A 24,212-nucleotide genomic window follows, 5' to 3' on the forward strand; every position below is an offset into this window, starting at 1 on the left:
CAGGGGAGCAGTTAGGAGTGATTGGGCTGGCAGGGGAGTGGTTAGGGGCAATCAGGCAGGCAGGCTGGCAAGTGGTTGGGAGCCAGCAGTCCTGGATTGTGAGAGGGATGTCCGACTGCCAGTTTAGGCCCGATCTCTGTGGGATTGGGCCTAAACTGGCAGTCAGACATCTCCCAAGGGGTCCCAGATTGGAGAGAGTACAGGTTGTGCTGAGGGAAAACCCCCCTCCAGTGCACAAATTTTGTGCACTGGGCCTCTAGTTATAATATAATATGTTAATTATTATGTTTTTTGGGATAAAAATATTCTTCCCAAATATAAATTTTATTGAACAAATTAGCAAAACTCATGAATTTTTAGAGCATATTATGTCTCAAGTTTGGGACTCTGCATTCATCTAAAAAAATTACTCAAGCTTTGCTTTCAAAGAAAAGCTTCCCTCAGGCAAGCTGATGCTAGAGCAACATTCACATTTTTGTTGACTTCACTGAGAAAATTAGCCAAAAAAGGGATGAAAGTTCCGAGTTTCTAATCCACTTATACCTGCCTTTAGATGGGACCATATTTCAGCAAACATACTGGAATAAATGTGTCCTACTTTAAAATCTTTTCGGGAATATAAAACTGTTAAATCTCCTCTGAAATCTGTTCCCACATTGATAAAGTGTAACAGTGTCTGTTACATGAACTTCTGTATAAGGAGAGAGATATGATTGCATTGTAGTCTCAGCTTAAAAAAAACAACATAGTGTACTTATTTACAGCAGAGATTAGGCTAACCCAAGATTAGCGTAATACAAGTTATGCAGGTATTATTTTTCCTGAGAAAATAAGATGATTCCTAGAGATCTGTTTGTCACTTATTTGTGCAATCAGAATTTAGATAAATATTTAAGTCAATTTCAAAATTATGTCCCCTTATTTAACAGCCTAGTTATTAAGAGTTTTCCTCATAGGGAATTTAAAATATCCATCTCTGTTACCTCTTTTCTTCTCCTGAGTGAATTTAGGGAAAAACTGATCATTATCCTCAGTAATAGGCGGTTTCATTTCTTCTGCATTTCATGGTCCATTACGTAAGACTTGGTTCTCATAAGATCAATTTTCTGTTCTTTTACTCACTTTGGTTACATAGGATATAGAATCTAGATCCTTGGCTTAATCTAGCCATGGCAACATGGGAATATGAGTTACAATTTTGAGAACAATTTTCCCAGAGGGACCATAGTTGCTATATCTTTTTAATTAGATTTGGTGAATGTTTGGTAAAGCATTCAAAAATCTATAAGGTAAGCTTAATTTATTCATTATAAAGATTCCCCCCACCCCTTCCTCATAACATCATCAACAACAAAAAGGTGTTTTTCCATTTTTAAAAGCTTCCTAATGGTAAATGATTTTAATGTAACTTCCAAGTATAATTAATTAAGGTAGCCTTTATCTTTCCAAGAAGGTCAGGTGGTCTGATAGTTTAAAATATCAAAGGGATTCAGGCATTGTTAGTAAATGAGTAAGGAGTTCTGAGGTTACAAGGGAAATTCCTTGGCTCCTTCAAAAAAATGAAAAAAGTGGATGGTGAAATTAACCCTTATATTTTAAAAAATAAAATTTAATTAAAAGTCCAGAAAGCATAAGGAACATTGTAAGTGTGATTACTGGTCATGAGACCTTAGGCATTTTATTTAATTTCTATAATTTCTTTTAATACAAAATGAAATGTGTCTATATCATGCAGTACCTGGCACAATGTAAGCAGTATACATATTTGTACTAATACCTATCCATCATCATCTAAATTATTAAGTTAAAAAGACAGTGATGCTAAGATGACCACACCTAGGCCAGGGACTCCTTGAGTGGGTCCACAGGGGATTTCCACTAAAAAACTCCTTGACTTCCTCTCAATGAAGCTCATTATTTCTGATTTTAACCTCTTTTATTTGTTTTCTTGTTGTCTGTGTGTACCCATCTCTGCATTACCTTTTGATTTACATAAACTATTTTATAGAAATTTAGAGACAGAAAGAACCACAAAGATCAGTGGATTCATTCTCCACAGGTACAGGGATGAAAAACAGGTCTGCATGCAATGACTTTGGTAACTTATTACAAAACTATGAGTATAAAAATATATTTATGATTTTAAGCATAGTGCACATTAATTCAGAGGAATTTGTAAAGTAACAGAAAATGCAAAGAAGAAAATTTAAATTGCTTATAAATCTATTACTGCAAAAAGATAACAATGTTTCAATGTATCTGCACCTAATATTTTGTTTACAGTATACAAACACACACACACACACACACATACACTAATTAAATTAGCATTATGCTATAAACACCTATGTTTCCCATAATTTATACAACACATTATTTTATTTATACATTGCCAAGTTCCTGTCTAAAATGTGGTCATTAATAGCTGCAACAAATTCCTTTGTTTCATAATTTATGTGACCTGTCTCAACACTGGCTTGCCATGTAGGTTGCTTTTTGTGTTAATCTACACTAATAAAAGAGAAACATGCAAATTGGTGTCACTCTGCCACACCGACAAGTCATGCCCACCAGCCAACCAGGAGTGAGTACGCAAATTAACCCAACCAAGATGGTGGCTGCCAAGGAACTGGAGCAAGCAGGAGGCTTGGGTTGCCCCCGGCGATGGAGGAAGCCAAGCTTCCCACCTGCGCTTCCTAGCTCTTGCCTCTGCTCATGGCTACAAAGTTTCAATTATAGAAGATAAATAAATCCCAGATACCTGCTTCCCTCTGCTCAAGAAAGAGTTGGGAGAAAAAAAAAAGGTGCTGGGAGCTTGAGTCTCCAGGGGCCATGGCTAGCCTGCAAACAGCCATCAGCTCCTCACCCAGGCTGGCCAGGCACTCCAGCAGGGACCCCCACCCTGAATGGGATATGACCAGCTTGAAAACAGCCCTCAGCCCCTCACCCAGGCTGGCCACACACCCCCAGAGGCGACCCTCATCCCATGGGGGTGTGGCTGGCCTGAAAACCACCACAGGCTCCTCACCCAGGCTGCCCCATGCCCTAAGGGAACCCCCACCCTGATCCAGGACACCCTTCAGAGCAAACTAGCCAACCCCCCACCCATACACCAGGTCTCTATACTAAGAAAAGGGTAATATGCTAATTAGACTAGGAGAACTTCCAAGAGACCTTCCGGACATTCTTCTGGACAAAGCCATGGTGGCGGGGCTGAGGTAGAGGTAGTTAGAGGCCAAAAGGGGAGAGCATTTGTGGGTGATCAGGCTGGTGGGGGGCGGGGCTGTTGGGGGAAGCAGAACAGCAGGGGGGCCCGTTGGGGGCAAGCAGGCCATCAGTGGGGGTTAGTTGGAGGTGATCAGGACAGTGGGGGGGCAGTTTGGAGTCAGCAGGCCAGCAGGGGGACAGTTGGAGGTGAATAGGCCAGTAGGGAGGGAAGGTGGAGGTGAGCAGGGTAGCAGGGGGGGGCAGTTGGGGGTGAGAAGGCTCACAGGGGAGGCAGTTGGGGGTGAGCACACTGGCACGAGGAGCAGTTGGGGGTGATCAGGCTGGCGGGGCTCAGTGGTTGAACGTTGACCTATGAACCAGTAGGTCATGGTTCGATTCCTGGACAGGGCACATGCCCTGGTTGCAGGCTCAGTCCCCAGTGTGGGGTGTGCTGGAGGTACCTGATCAATGATTCTCTCTCATTGATTCTCTAGCTCTCTCTCTCTCTTCCTTCCTCTATGAAATCAATAAAAATACATATTAAAAACAAACAAAACAAAACAGAAAAATAGCATGGCTTTGGCAGAAAAACAGACACACAAATCAATGGAAAGAATTGAGAGCACAAAAATAAAACCACGTGTATATGGGCAAATAATTTTCAACAAAGGAGTCAAAAACACACAATGGAGAAAAGAAAGCCTTTTCAATAAATTGTACTGAGATCATTGGAAAGCCACATGCAAGAGAATGAAACTAGATTACATTTTGTCCTTAATTCAAAATGTATCAAAAACCTAAATATAAGACCTGAAACAATAAATTGGTGGGAATGTAGACTGGTACAGCCACTATAGAAAACAGTATGGTGGTTCCTCAAAAAATTAAAAATAGAGTTACCATATGACCCAGCAATCTCTCCTCTGGGTATCTACTCAAAATACCAAAAAATATATACTCACAAAGACATATGCACCCCTATGTTCAATTCAGCATTATTCACAGTGGCCAAGACATGGAAACAACCAAAGTGTCCTGTGATAGAGGACTGGATAAAGAAGATGTGATACATATACACAATGGAGTACTACTCGGCCATAAGAAAATACTAAATACTGCCATTTGTGAAAACTTGGGTGGATCTTGAGAATATTATGCTAAGTGAAATAAGTCAGAAAAAGCTGAGAACCATATGATTTCACTTATATGTAGGATATAAAACTGAAACTCATGGACATAGACAACAAAGTGGTGGTTACCAGAAAGGTGGGGGATGATGGGGGGCTGAGAGGGCATAATATATGGTGACAGTAGATGATTTGACTTTGGGTGGTGGGCATGCAGTGCAATCAATATGCAGATTCTGTATCATAAAAATGTACACTTGAAGCTTATATGATCTTATTAACCAATGTCACTGCAACAAATTTAATTTAAAGAAGAGTATAAAGCCATTGAATGCCAATGGCTTTTTATGTACTCTGCCACATTGCTTTCTATAAAGGCTGTATTAATTTACTCCCTGACCAGCATTATACTATAGCCCATTTCCTCAAATGCTATCAGATGCGATTATAAATTTTAAACTTTTCAAATTTGTTAAGCAGAACATGATATCTCATTGTTTCTCTAATATTCTTTTGATTACCGGAAAGTTTTGACATTGGCATATTTTCAGAGGCCGTGTGTACTTTCCATCATTTTTGTTAAACAGCTCCATTAAGTAATTCTTTCTCAGCCTTGGCTTATGTCCTCTCAGATCCTTTTACACAGTGTGCAGAGGTCTTGGATAAATACACAATTCTCGCTAGTACTATTCATACTTGTTTGTTTCTCTCTCCTCCGATGTAACGTTTTGAATTTCGATCTTAATCTCTCAGGAGCTGACCTTCTCCATCAGGCCTCACCTTTTCTCCACCCTCTGAGTTAAATGAGCATAACATTTTCAGCAAGAAAATCCACTTGCACCTTTACAGTTCTTTTACTTGGAAACCTAAGGCTATATCATCTATTTTTTTTCATTATTTTAAATTTATTGGGGTGACATTAGTCTACATGAACATATAGGTTCCATGTGTGGATTACTAATTTACAAAATCTGTATATAGGACCATGTGCCCACCACCCAAAGTCAAATCTTCTCCTGTCACCTCATATTAGGAACCCTTTCTTCCCTCACCCCCTGCCTCTGGCAACCACCAACACTGCTGCTTGTGTACATAAGTTTCAGTTTTATATTCCACATATGAGTTAAGTTATATAGTTCTTAGCTTTCTCTGTTTGACTTATTTCACTTCGCATAATGTTCTCAAGGTCCATCCATGTTGTTATAAATGACACTCTTTCATCCTTTGTTATGGCCGTGTAGTACTCCATCGTGGCCAAGAGTTGGAAACAGCCAAAGTGCCCTACGATAGAGGACTGGATAAGGAAGATGTAGTATACATACACAAAGGCTATATCATTTTACTAGTGTGAAAGTTACTTTAGCACATGCCCAATTCTTATACTAGGAACCAACCTGGAAAGCAACTGACCTAATTTGAAATGGTTCTACTACAAGTTATACCATTTCTGAATCCCTTATACTACTCCGCTTGATTCTTCTCACCAGCAGTATGTTATCTGGCTCTTTCTTAAACATCAATACCTTTCTCATCAGCATCAGCTATTCTTAAATGTTTGACTGTGTTCAGGCTACAATGTGCCTCTGTTTGTTGGTTATTATTATTATTCACAGCTCAATAAGAACATTGGCATTTTTAAAAATGAAACTGACAACTAATTTGGAAAGCAAATACATATTTTTGAACATTTAGAGGTGCAGTGGACTCTTTGAATAATAATATATATACGTAGTTTGCCATATATGGACACTATATAAGGTTACAAACCAGGCAGCAGTTTTCCAAAGAACTTGACCAAGATTACATTTACAGACTGGAAAAAAAAACTCAACAAACAAAAACATAGATTTGCTTTTTACCATGAAAAATGTCTTAAGCTTTAATGATCAAAAATTAAAATTAAAATAATAACAACAGTAATAATAATAGCACAGACTAGTACTTTGTTCATTAGAAATTTCTGTACTGATGAAATCATCTAAATCTGAACTGTCCAGTGTGGTCTCACTTTGTAGCTACTGTGTTCTTGAAATGTGGCCAGTGAGACAGGGGAATTAAATATTTAATTGGGTTTAATTAATTTAAAGAGATACATGTAACTAGTAGTTTTATTGGACAGGGTATCAATAAATCATAGACACATAAAATATTCAATTTCAAGTATAATATTTACATAAACATATTTAACATCTTTGCCTTTTAAAAGGCCTTTGAATTTAAATATCCTATATAGTAAAGAGCTAATATGCTAATTAGACTGAACAGCAGAACGAAGCTGGGGCTGCGAGGGCTGGCCGGGGCTGGAGGACCAGCCGGGGCTGCAAGGGTCGAGCCCCTTGCACGAATTTCATGCATCGGGCCTCTAGTGATTAAATAATACCACTTTAAATATAAGCATTATATTATAACAGATTTTCTCCATAGAAAATAATTTGTAGTTTTGATTTGGTGGTAGAACACATGCATTGTAATTACTTAGCAATTAATAACATTTTTAAGAAGTTGCCAAACTATGGAAGAAATAAATAATCTTGAAAAAATCTGAAAAATATTTTCTTTCATAGTATTTTATATAGCCCAATAAAAACTCTTTCAGAAGAACTGAGCTCAACTTTGCCAAACTATACTTTGTGGTAGCCTATGGAAGGCATAGGAAAGTAGTCAAGACAATTCTCAAAAATAATTTAAGCTGAATTTTTCTCTCAAGTTGTTATTTGCCATTTTTGTTTTAAATTATGACCTTGGAGATTTTCCACTTTTCCCTTTTTATATGCCTTCAAATTTATTTCTTACTTTTTCCCTATTACATGATTATTTCTATTTTAACTTAAACTTCCCTACAACACAGGATATTTCTATTTTTAACTAATATGGCTGCCTACATTTATAAACATGTCCACATGCTTATTTTTCCAATTTTATTGTGCTATAGGAAATTAAGTTTCTTAAAAATATAGGGTTATTTTCTTATCTAAGTGCCAAACTTCTGAGTGATTTAACACTAAAAGGTTTTCAAAACCTTGATTTTAAAATAAATTGTACTGTGTTTCACCCAATTTTATTTAATAAAGTCTCAATTTTTGTTTCTCTTAGAAAAAAAAAAGTTAATAACATTGCAAATGTGCATTACACAGTCTCCCCATGTCTCAGAGCAGAGGGATGTGTCCCCCTGGTGGAAGCTCCATGTTCAGAGCAAGAGCCCCTGAGCCAATGGGAGCCATGACGCCAGGCAGGCCTGCAGCCCACAGTCCACCGACCCACTGTGACAACACATGGACCGCTTACTTTCCTGACACTTGGGCAAAGTGATTTCTGAAGGAGTTCAAGAAATGCATCTTGTTTAAGCCATTAGTAAATACATGTGGAAGGAGAACAAAAGCGAGGATTGTTTTTAAAGTTTCTGATTTTTTGTACGCATGCTCAAGTAACTAATGAAATCTGGCCATTAGGTTTTAGCAGTGCCCTGAAACTCTGCAAGCAGGGGGGAAATGATGAGAGGGCCATCTGAGAGGTTGAGATGAGCACTTCATAGTCACCTAAATTTTATGTTGCCTTATCCGATGCTGCATTATACGGCTATCTGATAGAATTAGAACTATAGAGGAAATATTTTTTAAAAGTTTGGGGCAAAAGCATCTTCTATTTGTAGGTGCTTTATTTAACACCCACAACTAGCTAATTTTGTTAATGCACTGCATTTTTATGTGGAAAGCTTATAATTGCTGCAGCAGTGAACTTCTTTTCTCAAGAGTCTGTGTTGGGTTTTTTCCCCGCTGAGACTTTATGCTGGGGATGAAATTGTAATTGTGGGATGTATGCTATTTACATTAAAGTGTTCAGTAAATTATATTGTGTGGAAGACTCAATTGGAACTAGAATGGAAAATAAGAAATAATCATTTGGGCCAGTCATTAAGCATTGGCAACACGTAAACAAGGAAATGTTAGCAAATAATTTACATGATAATGCAAAGTATTATAATATTTATATAAATATAAGAATCAGCCAGTTTTGGAAATAACTCATACATTTTCTATGTGAATGTTAGCTTTCAAGGCAAGTTAGTAAACTGATCATAGCTAACCATGCCACAGTGTACTCATTAAACGTGTTTATTTTGGCTAAAGTGACTATTGATTGGAAAGGATTCCTGATGTTTCCATATGATCAGTGTTTCTCCCGCAGATATTGCTCAGAATTTCTAAAAATGTCGTTCAGCAGTTACACCCTGAATCATATCCCCTGAAGATTTTTATTGCTGAACTTGAACTTTATTCTGTTAGTCTGCTCTGAGATCTATTTTCTTTTTTCAACTTTAAAAGCTCCTAATGGACATTACAGTGGATCTTGATTTTGTAAAGTTGTACGAAAGAGTAGAAGCTGTGACTGAATGTTTGGTACAACATTATTTTGTCTGACTTTCTAAACAAGACACATGGGCTAAATACATTCCTGGAATCAAATGAAAGCTCCTAGCATTGGCAGGAGCTACGAGTAAATAGATTCCTAATTACTTGTCCTTGACAGTGGTATCTCTGAAATGCAACAGAAATGACCATTTGGAAGCTGTCATTAATTGGCAGGTCATCAAATATAAGTTATTCTCAATTTTGGTTTTGGTAAGTTAATCTCCTCCCCATAGTTGGAGGTGTCTGAGCAGGCGATAGAACTCTTTCCCTTCACCCATATGCATGATCAATAATTAACTCCCTGAGGCTTCCCAGTCATTATGTTAGTTGTTTGAGCTCTTCAAAGTATAATATGAAATGAAAAGACAACTAGTATTTTAAACATCTACTAATATGGCAGATACTGTGCAAACTTTAGTATGAAGACTCAAAACCTCCATCCCAGTGGCAAAGCTATGTCATTTATTTATTTCTGAGGAGTAAATTGTTTAGCACAATACAGGGCAAAGCAGTATATAGGAAAACATCCTCTTTAGACAAAGGCAGAAGCTGAGTAATGTTTTATATGCCTTAAAAGTAAAAAAAAAAAAAAAAAGCAAGCCCTACCCGGTTTGGCTCAGTGGATATAGTGTCGGCCTGTGGACTGAAGGGTCCTTGGTTGGATTCTGGTCAAGGGCACATATCTCAGTTTCAGGCTCCTCCCTGGCCTGGGCCCTCGTCAGGGTGCATGCAGGAGGCAACCAATTGAAGTGTTTCTCTCACATCGGTATTTCTCTCTCTTTCCCTCTCTCTTCCATTCTCTCTAAAAATCAATGGAACTCTGGCCGGTTTGGCTCAGTGGATAGAGCATCGGCCTGTGGACTGAAGGGTCCTGGGTTTGATTCCGGCCAAGGGCACATGCCTGGGTTGCGGGCTTGATCCCTGGTGGGGAGTGTGCAGGAGGCAGCTGATCGATGGTTCTCTCTCATCATCAATGTTTCTATCTCTCTCTCCCTCTTCCTTCCTCTCTGAAATCAATAAATAAATATATTTTATAAAAATAAAATAAAAATCAGTGGAAAAATATCCTTGGGTAAGAATTTTTTTTAAAAAAGTAAAAAAGAAAAAAAACATGACTCATGCGCCTTGAAACCTTACTAAATACCATGAAGTCAGCATTTTCTCTAATGTTCAATATATTTTACACTTTGAAAAGTATATATGCATCTTTTATTTACACCAAAAAGAAATTAATTGGATTAGGGTTCTAAAAAGTGTTTTCCAATCTGATAAACCTGAAGATATATTCAGTGAGTGGCTCTAGAATCACTCCTAGCCCCAAAAGAGTTCATTTGGGGGCCACACCCACCCCCTTCCTCTTCTGGAACAGAATTTCATGGTGAATAACCAGAAATGGGTGGAAGGATATGAGTGGAGAGAAGTACAGATACCTGAAGGGTGTAAGTAGATGTTTGACTTCCCTCCTGGATGTGTATGCATCCACATTTCCTAAACACTCTCACTAAAAGCCAGCTGGCTCTCCTGAGTCACCACACTATTTCTGCGTTACGTCCTAAAGGAGACCATTGTTGGGTCTGTTGACTTTAATCAAAATTGAACACTCTCTAAGGTAAGAGGGCAGACAATTCTTAGAAGCCTGATTTCAAGGCCTTAGTGTGGTTTCAGTGAGGTTACAGCTACAGAATTTAGACCATTATATGCAGCGTGTAACCAATGCAGGTTGCCATACTGAAGACGGACAAAAATTATATCGGACACTGTAGAGCACTTTCCATGTGAAAGGGATTGTTTTGTTTGTTTGTGTATGTGTTAATCCTCGCGCAAGGATATTTTCCCATTGATTTTTAGAGAGAGTGGAAGGGAGGGGAAGAGACAGAGGGAGAGTAACATCCATGTGAGAGAGACGTACTAATTAGTTGCTTGGAGATCTAGCCTGCAACCGAGGTACATGCCCTTGATGGGAATCGAACCTGGGACCCTTCAGTCCACAGGCGGACACTCTATTCACTGAGCCAAACTGGCTAGGGCATGAGAGGGATTGTTTTAAGTTTTTTCATTTATTATCTCATTTTAATTCTCAAAGCGACTCAATAATGTAGGTACTATTATTGCTATTTTATAGATGGAGAAACTGAGGCACAAAGAGGCTCACAAAGGATCCCAACATCACACAGATACCAAGTAGAAACACAGAGATGGAAGTGAACACACTGTTTAACAGTCTCATGTGCTATTAACCACTATGACATATTACTTCCCCAAGATTGGATATTGTGATACTTAAAAAAATAACTTAAATCATCCCAAATAATCCCTGACAGATAAGACAGCATTCAGGAAATGCATTTCAGTCATTACAAGTATATCAAAAGCTAAATAAAATGCTGATGACATTACTTTTCTGTTGAAATTTACCTGACTCGGGCAGGCTTACCAGTATAAGGCTCAGCTCTTCTATTAAAAATGTATTTTAAATATATTTTATAAACAGTTTTATTGTTTTATAAAATATGTTTGCTTATATTTATCTGATTTTTAATTATTAAAGTTCTTGTCAAATCTCCTCAGGGACACTTCTGGATATGCTGATCAATATTATAAATTTCCTGCATGCAATATAAGTATTAATAATTAACCTTCCTTAGATGTGATACTGTATATTTAATAAAGAGCAATACTGATTTTATAATGATTTAAGTTCAATTTTTCCTTTCATTAAAGGAATTTATTCTAAATCCTTAAAGCACTAAAGACTCTTATTTTGGCAAAAAACAACTTCATTTAGGGTGTGAAAAAAATTTTAAGTTCTATCTATTCCTAAAGGACTTACTTTAGCATTAGTTTCAGTCAAATGGTGTCTGTTTTCTTACCTCCTTGACTGCATATGTTAAAATATTTCAAAATAAATAAATCTATCAAGAAATTGTCTTAGGTAAGCTCTGGGTGACAACGAGTTGGAACCCAGCTATCAACATGAGATATCTGAGACCCTAATCATCATTTTTAACTTTACTGATAAAAAGACTTCTGAATACATGGGGACATATTTTTTAGGGTTTTTTTGTTTGTTTTGTTTTTTAATAATCAATCTCTTCAGAGGGGTTGCTATTTTAAATCTTTATTTTTAAAACTGCACCAGGTAAAAGTGTATAATTCTACATTCACTATTAAAACACTTGTTTTACAGGTAAAGAAATGTGGAAAGTTGATCTCCCCCATTTTTGTTTTTATAGATGTTCGAAGAAGAACAATTTATGAATACCACCGAGTGGAGTTACAAATGTCAAAAATTACCAACATTTCAGCTGTGGAGATGACCCCATTACCTAGTAAGTTGACATCTGAACACACCTAGGTGGGAAAATGATTTGCAAGTTTGACGATCTGGTCTGTTCGCCAATAATAATAACATGGTGCTTTGGCATGGACAGGCATCTTGCATGAATGCAGGATGGGTGGTTTGTTTTTACTTTGACTGAGCCGTCATTGTTGTTGACTTCTCCATCCTCCCAACTAGCCTGGATGACTGCATTCTCTCCTGTTTCCTAGCGTGCCTCCAGTTCAATGGTTGTGGCCCCTGTGTATCCTCCCAGATTGGCTTCAACTGCAGTTGGTGTAGTAAACTTCAAAGGTAAACAAGAAGAATACCAAAAAATTTTGAATTTTAAAAAGACTTGCTGCTTCTGCTCTTTCATTAAATTTTAAATGTGCCAGGTGTGTTGATTATCAAGTGTGTGTGTATATTTTAAAAATGCCATGACCAAAAAGCATTAAAAAATGCTTACACATGGAAATTTTTGTTTTTTCCTTTACCTGGTTGCTCAAAATTATCAAGAATCATCATGTCAATAAGGTTGTTATCTGACATAAATTTGTAATCTCTATGGGGCTGAAGATAGGTGATGGTTGCAATTGAAAAGTCTTTAAATGGATGCTTTTGGTCCATTTTCTACAGAAGGCATGGTATTAGATATCTTTACTATGACAAGGAGAATTTATTCTCAAGCACATGAATATTTTTTGGAAAATACTGTAAATATCTCAAAGGTTACTAGCCAGGATGAGACATGTAGTCTGAGGGTGAGGAAGAGAGTGACACCAACTGGCCTTCCCAATAGAATGGGCGGCTTTGGTCTGTGCTGTAACTGATTGACTTTGAAACTTAAGCTGCCTCACTTGTCAAAGAGGGTTATGATTGTCATGCATGGTAAAGAGGATTTCTCAGTCCTTAGAGCTTAGAAGATTCTGAATGATCATTTGTTAGAAATACAGAGTGAAGACCTTTACACCTGTTTTGGTATTTACTCAACCATTTGTGCATGAATTTTGTCCCCAGCACTGGGAAAGCATCAGTGAATAACATAGACGTGGTCCCTTGCCCCCCACGGAGCGTAAGGTCTAGTCTGTGTGAGAGTAAGTCCCCCTCTCACCTTCAGAGTCTGTGTTAAATCTGCTTCTCCCTCCAGGTGGAGAACCGAATCCTCAAGCTGTTAGTCAGTGCCTGTGGCCTCAGAGTGTTCTGCTGTAAGCTGTCTCTGTCTTGTCATCTTGCTGCAGCATTTGCTGTAATGATAGAGGCATGTTCAGGAATATTTTAAAAGTTATCGGAGTATAAAGAGTAGAATGCCAGTTCCTTGATAACAAGCTTTAGGAAACATGTTTAACTTGCTAACTTTGGGGCAACCACGACATTATTCTGGATAGAACCATATTATTTATTATAATTTATGTTTTGTTTTCAATTTAACATGTTGTTCCAATAATTTCCTTTGGGCAATGGATTTCAAATAATGAAAAAGCAAGCAGGCAATTAGCGTCCTTAAGAGTAGATTTTAACTAGCTGCATCTCCAGAGTGTGAAGAACTGCTATAAAATCAAGGGTGTGTGGCTATTTATATTCCTATTTTGATAACATTTCACAAAAATTATATGCATGTTAGAAATTATTCGAAATATGTTTAGATCATGACCAAAGTGAATCTAAAGAGATGGCATTTTAATATGCATACTTAAGTAATGCTGAGCTCAGACATAAAAAAATGTTTAAAAGAATGAAGTAGAAATCTCTGGTTTGGGGGTGTGTATCTAATTCAAATTCCAGTTTAGTGACCAGCTCCTCTGAGAAGTCTCCCTAAACCACAAGTTTGTGTGAAATGGGCAGCCCCTGTGTCTCCCTGGCGTCCTGGACACACTTTCATCATTAGCATTTAGCTGTTCATTCGTCAGTCTCCTTCATGGGCTCTGGGTTTATTAAGCATGTTTTGCCCTTTTACCTACAGCACCTAAGAATGTACCTGGTGCTGCAGAAAAATAGATGAATGAGTCAGTGAATGAATGAATGGTGATTCGGTCCCAAGTGAAGAAATCATGATTAAATTTGTCTGGGATTAAAGGGCTTCCCAGGATGAGGGGCTTGCAATGCGGAAACCAGGAAAGTCAAGTAAAAACCAGGTCAAGGTTGCCACCCAGCCAGAGTCCTATTAGGACAATTCTGGACTGAAATAATGTTTTGGTAATTGAAGGGTTGGGACATTCGTCTATAAACCTACATTCTGCTAACCATTTCATTATGGTTTTAAAACATCCTGTTGGTGGAAATATATGTTTAAAGTTCCAAACAAGCAATTTTGGCAATAAGATGACATCCACAAATTGGAAACTGCTCTGTACTATTAATATTTTCATTGAATTGAGAGATTTCTCTGCCAGTCATTGTGCCAAGGAATTTGCAAATGTATTTAACTTGTACAACATTTTTACAGTAGAGGAAACTGAAGCTAAGTTATCTGTGCAGGATCTCATTGCTCTTAAGTGTTAAGTTCAGAACTGGAGCTTAATCGGTGTGACGCCCCTGTCTGTGGTTTTGACATCTGACCAGTTCTGCTCACACCTGTGAAGCGTCAGGTACAAGTTAATCTTCTTCACAGCCTGAGAAATGGTAGACATACTGCTGAAAAATCAATATTTTTATAATTGATATTGCACAAAAGTGATAAAGTTTTTATAGGCATAAAAGAATGCAGAAGAGACTCAAGCAAAACATAAGACTATTGTATGTTATTGAAAGCATAGTTTTTTTCACAAATAATAGAAAAAAACAAAGGTCCCTGGTGAAGCATATGAATGAGGAAGGAACTCATCAAATAACACTACTAAAAAAAGGTATGAGTTTTCTGCATGTTACCACTTAATGTTTTGTTGAATACCAAACTCTGGTTTAAAATCTAGGATTTATTTTTAGTTCTTCAGCAACCCAGTTATATACAAAATAAAACGTGCCTAATTAATTGGTTTAACTATGGCTCATTGCACCTTTGTTTAACTTAATTTCCCCACTGCCTTTTATTAATTTCTCCTTTGACCTGTGAGCTTCAAAACTTGGCTTTTCCTGCCTGGAAGCATTTCCCCAGTCTTTAGAGCTTTTATTAACAAATTCATATAAACAAGAGAGGTCTTATCCTTAACAGCACAAAAGATGCCTCACAGATTTTCCTTTCATCCTTCTTATATTCTCCTTTGTTCTCATTTATCCCTGAATAATCATCAGTTGATAGTGATTACTGAAACTCTCAAGATGGGCTTGCTTTAAGAAGATAAGTTCAATTGGTTTGTTTATTTCCTTTAATTCTTATTCTTCAGGGAGCAAAAAACTAAGGTAGAATGTTTGCAATGGCTTACCCAAAGAACGAAAGGAAACTGGGTCATAGGGACATATACAGAACACCATCAAAAGTGTTTACCTAGAATAGATGGCCCACTACTTCTAGGTAAGGATACTTTTATTTATTCCCTGCAAATTGAGAGGACCTGAATCAACCACTTTCAATTACACCTTATATCTTCACTCATTTAACAAAACAATTTTATCGTCTCTATGTTGGAGTTACAATCCTAGATTGTAGATTCAGTGATGAGCAAACAAGAAAAAAATCACTTCCCTCAAAGCTTACATTTGTGGTATTGGGAGATTTTAAGCAAATAGATATGCAGAAAATATACTTAGTAAGGATGAGTATTATGGCAAAAAAGTAAGCAGGGGCAATGTAATGGACAATATAGCAAAATTGATAAGAATAACAGTTTACTTGTTGGTATCATGCTAAGCAACCTTGACTTTTTTGAGAGACCTTGGTTTCATCAGCCATCATCCTCCAAAAGTTTATTATTAAATTGAAAATGTATTTTGGTTCTTAAAATAGTCATTCACTCATTCACTTACTTAAAAAGTTACTGAATGCTTTCCACACTAGTCTAAACATCGAGGTAGTTATAACAATAACCAGATATTAATCAGAGCCAAAGCTCTCATAGGGCCTTAGAGTTTAGCTTATTAAGCTGGAAAACAAATGAATTAATAATTAAACAAAAATGTCAATTGATGATGAGTGAGCTATTGAATGTAAAAGAGCCAGTAGTTGCTTTCAACTGAGTGGCTAGGAAAGGCTTCTTGGAGGAAATGAAAATTAAACTTAGATCTGAATGATAGGGAACTAGCTACACTAAGTTGAAGGCAGAGTGTTTCAAAGGGACTGCCAAGTGCAATGGTCCTACAATGAGATCAGGCTTGATCTGGAAGAAAAGAAAAAGGTGCAGTGAGTTAGGAGCATTGAGGGTTGAGCATGAATGGTATCAGATGAGATCAGAAAATAGCAAAGTATCCTATATAATAAAAGGCTAATATGCAAATAGACCGAACAGCAGAACAACTGAACAATCGGTCACTATGATGTGCGTTAACACCAGGGGGCATGTGCGGAACATGGCGGGCGTCGGCAACAGACGGCAGAGCACGGAACATGGTGGGTGTTGGCTGTGGTGGGATGGTGGAGCAGGTGAGCGGGGGCGCCAGACCAAGGCTGGGCACTGGTCGCTGTCATCGGGGCGAGCCTCTGGTGGTTACTGAAAATTCTTTGCTCCCTCATGCTGCAGTCCTTCCCACCTCTCGCACCTGCTGCCTACACCAAGTGCCGGTCCCAATTGCTCTGCTATCAGCGGGTGTGAGCGGCGGCTGCTGGTCCCGATAGCTCCTGAGGGCTTCCCCACCTCTCCCAGCTCCTGAGGGGCAATCGGGGCAGCAGCCACCGCTCGCACCCACTGACAGCACCAGCCCTGCTCTCATCCACTGTTGGCACTGGCCCCAATAGCTCTGTGCCATCAGTGGGTGCAGGCGGGGCCAGGTGCCCTCATCATGTGGGAGCTGCAGTGGCAGGAGTGGGGCTGCCAGCAGACAGGGGACCAGGGGCCATGCAGGGACACAGAGGATGAGCCGAGACCCTCCCCTGTGCTCACCACAGCCTCATGGCCTACAGTTCCTTTCAAAGTGCACAAATTTGTGCACTGGGCCCCTAATCAGATATAAACAGCTTTGAAGTCAGCAAAGGTTTTATTATCAGGGTGATAGGAACACTTTAGATTATAAAAGAACCTAAGCAGAGGCATGATGTGATTTCATTATATTTTTAAAATGCAACTCTGGCTGCTCCAAGGAAAATTGTGTCTGTGTTTTTGTTGTTTGCTTGGTTTTGTGTGTGTGTGTGCACGCACATGCATGCACTCAAGGTTTGTTTGTTTGTTTGTTTTGTTAATCCTCACCCAAAGATATTTTTTCATTGACTATTTTTTTGAGAGAGAGTGAAAGGGAGGGGGAGAGACAAGAAAGAAACATCGTTCTGATAGAGATACATCCACTGGTTGCCTCCAGCACGCACCCTAACTAGGACCAGGGATCAGATCGAGCCTGCAATCGAAGTACATGCCCTTGACTGGAATCACACCTTCAGTCCTCAGGTCTACTCTGTCCACTGAGCCAAACTGGCCAGGGCTTTTTATTTTTTTTTCTGGGTTTGGGTTTTTTGGAGGTTTTCTGTGTTTTTTTTTAGGGGGTTAAGAATTAAAAGGAAAAGAATAAAAAGTGTGTGCAATAGTCTACAGGAGGTATGATTGAACAAGGATGATACTTATGGGGAATCAGAAGAAATGAATTAATATGAGGTGTCTTTTGAAAGGAGACACGTTACTTACTAATGGATTGGAAGTGAATGGAGAGGAAAAGATAAGAATCAAGGATACTCCCTAGTTTTTGGTTTGAGCAATTTGGTAGATGCTGACACTTGTTTTTTGAGCCTAGGTAAGATGACACAAGAAATAGAGACTAGGGCAGGGAGAAATAGAGTTTGGTTAGGGACATGTTCAGTTTGAGATACCTAGCAGGTTTTAAGTGGAAATGTTGAGTAGATGGGGATAGATAAGTCGAAAATTCCAGGAACAGTTATGTATAGAGGTTCAGATATATAAACTATATTTAAATTCTTGGAACTAAATGAGATCATCCATGAGAGGAGTGTAAATTGAAAATAAGAGAGAATCCAGCAACTAGCTCATGGCATGGCATACTGTGGGTGGTGCTGATTTTCCATTACATGCATGATGTTTCTATCAACAGAGAAAAGATACATATGAGAATGACAGTGTTTGTCGTTGGGGAAACTATAGTGAGCTGGAACAGGCATGAGAATGAGTATTACTTTTCAGTAAGTCTCGTTCGTATGACTTGAATTTTTGCCACATGGATTTGAAGACAAAAGGAGGCATCAAGAAGAAATAACAGAACATAAATTCTTCAAAGGGTAGAAATGCAGTCTTACTTATTTTAGTGTCCTCCACAGCACCCAACACAGTGTCTGGGCTAATATAGGAATCCAGCATATACAAGTTGGACTGAATTATGCAGATAACTGAGGCCAGAAGTTTCTATTTTCCTGAGAATTGTAATTACTGACATTGGCTTTGTCAATGTCAACCAAATGACTATAGAAAGAACCAAGCTGATGCCTGGTATAAAAGGTCAACATTTATAATTAGGCACATTGAACACTGGGGAGTTAGACTCTTGGTGCCTTTTCCACCTTATATTTACCTAGATCCAATCAAAGTAATAAGACTGGTATGAGTAAAAATTTGGGAATAAATACATTCTATTTTTCTTCCCATTAAAAGAATAAATACAATTGTAAAACCTCTACTAATGGTAAATACCTCTATTTACAGAGTAGTCTATGACATATTTACTTTAGAAGGTATATGGGAGGAGGGAAAGATGTTTCCAAACAACTGCTGTACATTTTTTTCAACCTGTTATTTCAATTGCATTTCACTGAGCCACCATGGCACAGACTGTTGTTTTCCAGTGAATGAATCGGATTTCTTTGCTGTAGCAACAAGAGAAATAGAAAGTATCACATGTGACATATTTTTAAATTTTTGAAAATGTGTAAGTCAAATACTGGCTAATAATAATTCATTAATAATAATAGGAAACGTATCATAAACCTAAATTAATTAACATAGAAATCCTTTTTATATAATCACTGCTAGATTTTAAAATTAGAATATATGCATATCATTGTATGTGTATTTAGCTTACAGAAATTAAGCTATGTAAGTTTTGGAGGAGAGAGAAATGGGGAGAGAAAATTTAAATAGTGCAGCTGATCCCCAATCAGTAATCTTTTGCTCCTGAAAAACAACAATGAGACTTAAATATACTTTCCTCCTTTGGTCTTGTTCATGTGTACTCCTTAATAGTGGCACATCTTACAGCATTCCGTTTGACGCTAGTGTTTAAAGACACAGTGGGTATTTTTCATACCAACAACTTCATGGAGGGTCAACCCCATACCCCACAGTCCATTCTGACATTGCAGAAGGAACTCGTTTTATCAAAAGACAGGGTGTCATGTTCCTGAGAGGGCTGTACTAAGGGAATTCCAAGCATATTTTGTCACAGTATGATTTTCATCTACTTACCTCAATATCTAGCCCTCAACTAAGGTGCACCTCCACTGTCATCCTTAAAGGGTCGTAGAAAGCATTCTGTTGGTCTGATTTAGATGTAAGTCTTAGTTTAGTCTCAAGATTCTGAGATTGAAAGGTGATGATCAGAAACCCACAACTATTGAATGACAAATCATATGTTCTTGGAATATATGCCCAAGGCTGTAATTTTTTTTAATTAAGGTAAGTCAATAGTTAGAGTCAGTATAATTGCAATTGCTTAAATATACCTTTTATATCCCAGACAAAGCCATAGCCTGTAACCCTTTTGACATCATATTTGAAGTTATTTGTACTTCATTAACATGATCTTTTCATATAAGGAAATCTATTGGCTTTGGTAATAAGATCTGAAGTCCAGGCTTAATAATCAAATAGAAGCCATTTAAGAAATCTAGTAGGAGCCCTGATCCAAAACTAATTATAACCTTAGGCTAATTTCAATGGTTTGGGCTAACATAAAGTTCTGCTTGAAAATCACCTACTTTCAGATAGACATTGAGAACTCATCACATTTAAAATTTTAGAATAAACTTTTATTGATTGATGTTCTAATATGCCGACCTTTTTTCAAGTTGAAATTACTTCCATTTATTTATCAGAATTACTGATTAGTAATATTTTGATAGGAAAAATATTCATATATTAATTGAATGTCAGGTTTAAGTGCAACATATGAAGCTACTTATAAGTCCAACAAAATCTATTTTTGTGTCTTTGATAGAAAGTATGTCCTTGATAAAATATTAGATACAATACATTTATTTATTTATTTGTTTGTTTGTTTGTTTGTTGTTGTTAAACCAGGTTGCTGGTTTGATCCCAAGTGGGGGTGCATATGGGACACAACTAGAGAGGAGGTCATGTTTTGCTGTCTGAGATGGAATAGACTGGATGTCTAAAAACTAGTTGCACAGCCAACAATTTACTGACTAATCTTGAACAAAAAAATTAAAGCTCTTTGACTCTATATTCTGAAATGTGACATACATGTCTCTAAATATAGTTGATTTTTATTTTCTTGAAATCTGAGTGGCCCCAACTTTTAGAGTCCTCAAATATTAACAGTTAAGAATTGCCACAGGAGCTTATTAAAATGCAGATTTCTCTGCAGATCACCAAGGGAGTCAGATTCAGGAGGTCCCAAGTGGAGCCCAGGAATTTAACTTTTTAATAAACCTCTTCAGGGGATCCTGTGTCCTGAGAAGAGCACAATGGAAATAAGTGCAAAGTTTGCACATACGGGCTAAGCATCCTACCAGCTTGCAGTAATCCTCCCAACGTTAGTGGAAACACTTATTGGTACTTTGGGATAGAGAAATACTATAGAAAAAAACATCTAAAGAAAAAGAAAATTGTTGTTAAAAATCTATTTGACGCTAATGAAATAGGACTTCATAAAAGAAAGCAAGAAGTCTTTGTATATATAATAAATAAATCAGAAGATTTTAGAACATTGTTTGGTAATTAAAGTTTTTCGAATGTCTTTGATTTATGAATTTTTATTAAATGACTGCTACCAAAGTGGAAATTCATTCTTTTAAAGGGACCAAGTTATTTCTAGAAATACCATACAGCCTTGTTTTTGACATGCTATGCTTATGAGGTGAATTGAAGTTGAAATTTTTTAGTGCAAGACCCTTTATAATCCTTTCAAATTTAAATAATCTTATTTTTAGCTTGTCCTGAAATATAGCATACGCAAATGGTCTTTTAAGGATACAAAATTAAAGGTAATTTTTTCTTCCTTTTGAGTATTCCAAGCCTAGCTTTAACAAAAATATAATGATTTTTTTTGTGTTAATAAATTATAACAGTAAAACGAAGTATGATATTATTTTATTCATTACATGGAAGCATTATGAAGTATATTTCAACATTGAGAATACTTTTGAAAAGATACATAGGTAACTAGTAACAAGGGCTCACCTTTGGGGAACTGCGGTGAGTTAGAAATTGGCATAGAGAGGTAATATTACCATTTCTTTATATTCCCTTTTGTAGAGTTTGTACCATTTTTACCACATGGCCACAGAACCTACACTTAATCAGTCAATAAACAACCAGATATTTTTAAGAGAAAGAAATAAGTATATATGTTACTGTATATTAGGGAAATATAAGTAACTCTTTTAGAAAATTCTACTGTTAAAGAACTTTAGAAAATGATCAATGCTGAAAATATAGGCGACATCTCTTTCCTCTGGAAAGCTGGCACTTGATTTATTAGCATTTTGAATATAAAACACATGTAATTCTTTTCTTTTTCAAAAATGATATCGAGCCCTGGCCAGTGTGCTCAGTTGGTTGAGCATCATCCCATGCATCTAAAGGGCCATTTCTATTTGCAGTCAGGGCACATGCCCAGGTTTCAGGTTAGGTCCTCTGTTGGGTGGGTGCGGGAGGAGACAGCTGGTTAATGTTTCTTCCCCTCCTTTTCTCTTTCTCTCTCTCTCTCAAGTCACTAAAAACATATTTTTAAAAATAATTTAATTATAAATTGTATTGAACTGTGTGTTTTTATCTATCTGCCTGTCAGTCTTTCTCTCTATCTGCTTTACATTTTTATCTGTTTCCTTGTGGCCACTGGCCATCAGTCAGGACAGCTGTGAATTTAGAATAGGAACCAGCTTTCTTTTTTTCAAACTCTACAGCCACAGATGCTTGAACCAAGTGTCCTGATAACAAAGTACCACCTGAAACCCCAAGGCATTCTTTTAAGTAGTCTGATGTTCCCAGTCTCGGAATGCTTTCCTTTGAGTAAAGATAAAATCTGTAGAATTATTTAGCATCACCACTTTTTATAGCTGCTATTTCAAGATTATCCAAATGATTGTAAAATTTTGCTTAAGTGTTAACCAACTGTGGTAGTCACATTTAATATAGTTATAATTTACAAAACCAAAATTTTCAATAAATGCAATCCAACAAACATATATAAGTCCCTAAAAATGAAGCATTTTAGTGCTATGTTCCATATTCCATTCACTTAGCTTGCTTATACTAATAGTAGATTCCCTTGGAAATAATTAAAAGTTAATTGCCCAAGAATGAAATTGAATTTTTTTCCATTTAAAAACAGTAGGTGCTAAATTATTATGAAAAAAATGTGGTACTTAAAGAACACGGAAATAAAAATTTAGTTGGATCCTATAAAAAAAATATGAGTAGTAAGTATTTGAAGAACCTCAGGTTAACTGTCTTATTTGGAAAAAGACTAACATTGTAATAAATAAAAGAGAACATTTAATAAAAGTATTTATGGTTTAATTATTTGTTTTGCTGGAATTCTAATGTCAAAAATATAGAAAGACATTCAAAAAACAATATGTTCATAATCAAGCGATCTTGATTAATACTTATGTAAGAAAATAAAAATGTCATTGGGATAGCTTCTGATTCTTTTGCTTTCTGCTAAAATCTATCTCTAAGAAAAGTTGAAATATGACTATTGCATATTTATTTTTTTTAATATATTTTTATTGATTTCAGAGAGGAAGGGAGAGGGAGAGGAAGAGATGGAAACATCAATGATGAGAGAGAATCTTTGATCGGCTGCCTCCTGCACGCCCCCTACTGGAGATTGAGCCCACAACGCTGTCTTGTACCCTTGACCAAAATTGAACCCGGGACCCTTCAGTCTGCAGGCTGATGCTCTATCCACTAAGCCAAACCAGCTAGGGCAACTATTGCATATTTCTTAATATGAACATACTCCTTAAGATTTTTATGAAATTTATAAATGCTAAAGAATTTATTTTCTGACAAGTCCTAAGTCAGAGTTACAGCCACTAAAAAGCCTGCCCAGAGTTTTAAATAAAACTTATGATAGGAATTGTCATTCATGAAAAAGTTCAAGAAACCCAGTAATTTAACAATGTATAAAATAATCCTGTGATTTCTTTAGTTCTAAGAACACCTAGCTGTCTTTTTATATAACGTAAGGGCCATCTAACCAAGCTGGTATATGTTACTAGGGGAAACAAAGAAGGTATTCCAGGATAAAAATAAAGATTTTCTGTTTGGATGAAGATTAGCATCCAGTTTTTCCTTTTCTGGGTTATAAAAGGGGTTGGCAGAATTGAAATTAGTGAAACATTTATTTCTCCTTCCTAGAGAGACACTTTTTCTTTCACCTCAGCTCTTGAATTTGCCCTTCAATGATAATTCATAGTCAAGGGGGCGCTGTTCTCTCCAAGAACATGACCTTGGCTCCAGCCGTTTCTAATGATAGGCTCTCCTAATCATACACAGATTTTATATTCCTAAATAATGTCTTTCGACCACCAGAGAAGACCTCTATATTGATCTGTGTCCTGACCAGAGTTAATCTCTCTCTCCTCTGCACTCCGTTAGCACACAGGTGTATTTTTGCTTGTCCAAATTTCCGGTTGCTGCTGCTAAATTGCATGAGCTTTGAAAGAAAGGATATGAGAGTTGTTTTAAGGGAAGGATGCCTTGCATATGGAGATACTGAAATAATTATAATAGCTACCTTTTATGCACTAGGCATCGCACAAAATACTTTACTCCCACTGAAGTCTTTTAATTCTATTATCTCATTCAGTCCTTGCAATTGCATTAAGAGGCAAGTGTTAGGATCCTGTTTTATAGATTAAGTAAATGAGAATTAGGA

At 37.2% G+C, this 24,212-nt stretch overlaps 1 protein-coding gene across 2 annotated transcripts in view; it reads left to right on the forward strand.

The window, feature by feature from the left end:
* Positions 1-24,212, forward strand: part of PLXDC2 (plexin domain containing 2) — a 413,522-nt gene that overhangs the window by 310,472 nt on the left and 78,838 nt on the right. For both annotated transcript variants that reach the window (XM_070432569.1, XM_070432560.1), the window contains 2 exons: positions 11,977-12,072; positions 12,293-12,374. In XM_070432569.1, coding sequence (XP_070288670.1) covers positions 11,977-12,072; positions 12,293-12,374 — 178 coding nt within the window. The remainder of the gene's footprint in view (positions 1-11,976; positions 12,073-12,292; positions 12,375-24,212) is intronic.

The sequence above is a fragment of the Myotis yumanensis genome, unplaced genomic scaffold (assembly GCF_028538775.1).
Source record: "Myotis yumanensis isolate MYYU_CA2020_CCGP unplaced genomic scaffold, mMyoYum1.0.hap1 SCAF_1, whole genome shotgun sequence".
Taxonomy (NCBI): domain Eukaryota; kingdom Metazoa; phylum Chordata; class Mammalia; order Chiroptera; family Vespertilionidae; genus Myotis; species Myotis yumanensis.